At 36.2% G+C, this 5,000-nt stretch overlaps 1 protein-coding gene across 1 annotated transcript in view; it reads left to right on the forward strand.

Annotated features, from left to right (window-relative positions):
* Window positions 1–5,000, forward strand: part of LOC138038652 (uncharacterized protein DDB_G0286299-like) — a 5,258-nt gene that overhangs the window by 51 nt on the left and 207 nt on the right. The window contains exons 1-4 of the mRNA XM_068884647.1: window positions 1–268; window positions 2,503–2,606; window positions 3,860–4,105; window positions 4,783–5,000. The exon at window positions 1–268 is cut by the window's left edge and continues 51 nt beyond it; the exon at window positions 4,783–5,000 is cut by the window's right edge and continues 207 nt beyond it. Coding sequence (XP_068740748.1) covers window positions 35–268; window positions 2,503–2,606; window positions 3,860–4,105; window positions 4,783–4,915 — 717 coding nt within the window. The 5' untranslated portion in view covers window positions 1–34 and the 3' untranslated portion in view covers window positions 4,916–5,000. The remainder of the gene's footprint in view (window positions 269–2,502; window positions 2,607–3,859; window positions 4,106–4,782) is intronic.

Here is a 5,000-nt window from a genome sequence, read left to right on the forward strand (position 1 = left end):
ATACTACTGGGAGATTCGTTTTATTTAAATCTTGATGGCGACTGCAAGCAGGAGACGCAGGAAAACGACCCCTCTCGATATATTTGACAGAACAGACGAAGCAAGATTATCTCGATCACGTACGCGTGAACTCAGCAAAAGTGATATCAACAGAGATCTGTCAGAAATGGAACGGACATCAAAAATGCGCGCGAGCACCCGGAAAAGGAAACTATTGGATAGGGAGGATGAGTTTCTGCTGGAGGAAAAAAAGCAAATTGAATCCAAGGTTCAAATGCTGTACTTTATTTTACTTCGTTGCCAAATTTTTCAACATGTGAGAAAAACAAAGCCTTTGTTTGTCTGGGTTGAAATCGTGAACGAAGTGTTTATCAGCTTTTTTAAGGTGGCTCACACAAGTTTCGACAATTCTTAGTGAATGTCTTACTACAACAAGTATCAATTATTATCACGAAAAAAAAAATTGTCATGGTGCCCGCTGCCGTGTGAAACACCAATCATTGGGCAACAAGATGCACTAGTCTTATTAATGTGACATAATAGGTTACCATGGCAACAAAAGAGCCATCCAAAAACACTCTGTATTTTGTCTTTGAATGCTCATATCTTAGAATGGGTAAAATCTGTTAATTTGGCCTTAACCAGCCATACTTAGTATTTTACTCTGTCTAAGGCCAGACGACTTTACTCATCAATGGGGAACCCCCAGGAGTCAATGGGTAGATGGGCTAGATGTAGGAGGTGCTGTTTAAGCTTGTTTATCTATCAGCTTTACACACACATGTAAACAGTTTTTGTTTCTAAAAAGTCTGCTCGGTTGCCAGATATATTTTAGGTCGTGTTCTTTTGGGACTATTCCAGAACAGGAATACTCTGAAAAGACGGTAATGGTGTTCTTTTGGGACCAATTCGGCAGATGCGTTCTTTTGGGAATTATTGTTCTGTGTATTCTGTTATTTGCAAACCAAAATAAGTTAGAATAACTGGAATAGTCCCAAAAGAATGCAACCTTAGACATAATCAATCTCGTTGAGTGTTTATTAACTAGCCAGCACTTGTTAGTAAACTCGGCAAGTACATTGTAACTTCTCTTGGCGTGGACGCTCCCATGTATGCATTGTTTAGTGTTTTCAATTAAATAATACAAAGATAGAAACTTTTTCAAGGAAAATATGGTAGGGCAGGGGTAAATTTGCAGAATGCACAGTGGATAGCTTTTGATCAGTAATATGGTAGTACATGTGTGCAGTAACTAGCTACTAGGTAGGTCTAAGCACCAACTTTTAAAATGGTTAGCTTTTAGTTATTGTTGCGTATATCCGCAGTTACCTTCAGTTTATACCGATTTTATATCATTCAGTGTTTGGTATTCGGCGTTCTGCAAAACACCCCTGTTGATGGAGGAATGGTGTTAACCCCAGGAAAGAAATTAAGCAATTGCATTGTTTTGTTCTCATTTGACGTAAAACTAAAGTTTTTGTGATTTCACTAAAAATGCAGATTTGCTCAGGTAACAACAAATGACAAAGCAAGCCACGTCAGTCCAAAATCGACTTGCCGAGCTCATGGTTTTTTCTCATAAATTATTAGTGATGTTGACTGGCAGTCTCCCAAGTGGTTTACCTTTTTAGTTCTTTTGGGAGACCAGCTACTGTTTTTATTTTTAATTCCCTTATTTGTTATTTAGCTAGCTAGTTACAGTACAAATAAACTTTGTTGTTGTTGTTGTTGTGACATTCAGGTCATGCTATCATGATTGTAATTATGAAATTTAGCTGAAATTATTTATGCCCAAAAGGCTGTACTTTTGTACCACCCAAATTAGGTGTCTTATTTCATAGTTCATCATTTCATTTTAAATATTGAAATGCAGCTATTTTCACCCATTTGTCAGAAGTGCATGTTTGTAGCAAATTTACTCTTTCACTGGGTGGAAATATATTTAGCCCATTGACTCCAAGGAGTGATACTTAATAGATTTTACTTGTCAAAAGTAGGGTAGTTTTTTAGACTTGCATATCAATGAGGGACAGTCATTTATATAAAATATAAATATCCAAAAAATGACATTTTACTTAGACTAATCAACATACTTTTAATAGGCCATTTCCGAGTTCATTGTCTGCCTCCTCTTCAAAGCGAGTCTAAGTGCGAAGTTTTTGTGATGGTCATTAGTTCTACTTTACATATGAATGAAAACTAATTTTCATAAGAAAAACTTCGCACTTAGACTCGCTTTGAAGGCAGACAGGAACCCGGAAATGGCCTATTTAGATTAGTTTTCAGATAAGATAATTTTATTGTAATATAGTTTTAGGTTTAACCAATTTCAGTTGTAAACAGCGCCATCGAATATTTATAGTGAAGGCGTTATATAAATGTATTATTATTATTATTAGTTCAGGAGTCAATGGGTTGCACCTCATTGACGAGTAAAATCGTTGAGTGGATGTAGAGGATTTTAGAGAGTGCTCATCAATTTGGATTCTTTCTTTTTATTAGAAAACAAGGACTGCAGCAAAGAATGGTCAGAAAACAACCCCTGTAAAGAAGAACAAAATGACAAAAGATCAAATTTTAATGGTCATTGCAAAAAGTACTCTAAGGTGCTTCTTGATTACTAATAATATTATTATTATCATTATGATAATTATGATTATGATTACTTCATTGAATTTGTTGCACGTACAAAATAACATCAGCAACTGGAGAAGAAAACAGGACGATGTCCCAGTTGATATTTAACCCCAATAAATATTAACAAAATAGTAATAATAATTGTAATCATAAAAGTAGTAATAAAAATAGTAATAACAAGGCTGCTGCCTAAGAAAGGGGCCCTCCGAGCCAAACGCTGAGAACTTAGGAGCCCAACATATGAAGTGAAAGGTGTTGCTGTGAAAAATTAAGGCGCCCAGAGCTATTCTTTGGGAGCCCCAGGCTACCGGGCTCCTGTTAGGCAACAGCCTTGAATAATTGTCATAAATTATGATATTACTTATTACTGTACTGTAGTTGTTGTTTCTGTTTCTTTGAGATAATGTCCTTAATATTAATATTACGATATCAAATTTTATTATGTACATGTACCCTGTCTTGGAGGTTCATAATGTGAAAAATGGTACGTACATGACTCAGGTCTAATATTAATTTTGTTCGTGAAGAACAAAATTTTGTTAACTGCAAGAGGTTATCAGTGAATCTTATGAATACGGAAAGAATAAATGTAACTGCCTGGTACAGGTCACTAAACCTCGTGAGTAAAAGTAATGCAGATATTTCATCCATTGTGGGCCCAGGTTTTAAACTGAAATTAGTTTTTGGCAGGCAAAGGTCTTTCCATCGCTCTGTTTATGCTTGTATGCAAGATTAAGCAGTTGAATATAGTCATGTAGTTGTTTAATAATTAATGAAAGTCTGCCTTAAAAAGTTTCCCAAATTGCTTGCCTACTGGCCATTTTCCAAATATCAAATATTCACCTTCAAGTTGATAGACTAAGGCAGTGAGGACAAAAACAATAGAAACACGGAATGAATGTGAAAAATATTTACATGTCATCCACTGTCCTTTGCCTTTGTCCTCACTGCCTCACTATCAAGCTGAATTTTAATATATCGAAAAAGGCCTATTTGCAGCCTTCTGCCTCAAAGGTTTGTGAATTATTTTTGGTGTGTGGTGGGGTTGGGGGGATGAAGTTGATGATAAGAGTGGGGTTTGAAGTCAGAAAAATTGAGGGGTGTGCAGGCTCTGCAAATTCTCAGGAGAAAATTTACTGAATTGAATTGGTTTCTACAGTCCTTGCAAACAAGCACTCATTGTTTGAATTAAAGAAGGATCATAAATGTTTTCATCTTATAGGGTTCCAATAGTGCCATATGAGGAAAAAAAACCAGCTTTGGATTCATCGGATGAAGCTGAGAGTTCATCAGAAATAGAATCAGGAGTGGTGTCAAGTTACAATAACTCATCCCTCTCATCATCATCGTTATCAGACAGGGAGAACGATTCACCTTTACCTACAAGTGAACTATCAGAAAGTTCACCTGATGTTGACAGCAGTTCATATGAGTCATCTGGGAATGAAGACATTACTTGGCGTATAAGGTAATGATGATCTTTTCATAATTACACAATGATGGCCCTTCTGGTCATAATTATAGACAGGAGTGTTTTACTGGAAAATAAACCACTCATAAAATTCATACGAAACTACATCCGGGACCTGAGTGGCATATTTTCCATACCCTCACTAGTGAGGGTATTGATGACATCATTGCTGAGTCAAAGGGAAGTCTTTTTGTTAGACTTCTATCCCTGCATTCCTCCGTCATGAGTGTGTTACTAATGTATGCATGTTCATAGTTTATCGTTTTGCACCTTTAATTTTTGCTGGCTTAGCATTTGGGCTGTAACAGATACATGTATTTGCAGGAGAACGCCAGTGATATTTAGTGATAATCCTATAACATTCAGTGTAATATTAACTTTCTCTTTTTGAGAGTATTAAATGAGAAAGCTGAGTTGCAAGTCTCACTTGCATGCTGTGCCAAAAATATCAAGGCCTTGGTTACTTAGCTGTGTTGTGCACAATTATAATACTTATTAACCCTGTATCTAGTTGGCTGGACTGCATGTTCTTGTGGGATTAAGAAATGAGTCGGAAATCTGCCACTCACAGGACCATTAATTTTGGAGTTCAAAAGGTCAAAAGCCATGCAGGCTGACACAAACAGAAAAGTTACTTTTCCCTAAAAGTGATAATGCTTTGTATTCTTCGTCAGGAAAAGTCCCAGGCAACAAGCTCAAAGAAAATCAAGAAAAAAGATTTCTGCACTTTTTGCTCACCGCAGAGACTCAGAAGAAAGCACAACTACATCAACATCGACAGATTCATCTTATGCTTCAGATGAATAACAGTGGATGGAATAATTTAATCTTCTCCAGTAATAACAATTAAAATTAATTTGTGGATATTTCAGTACATATTTCTAGATAACAG

Source organism: Montipora capricornis, chromosome 2, assembly GCF_036669925.1.
Source record: "Montipora capricornis isolate CH-2021 chromosome 2, ASM3666992v2, whole genome shotgun sequence".
NCBI classification, from domain to species: domain Eukaryota; kingdom Metazoa; phylum Cnidaria; class Anthozoa; order Scleractinia; family Acroporidae; genus Montipora; species Montipora capricornis.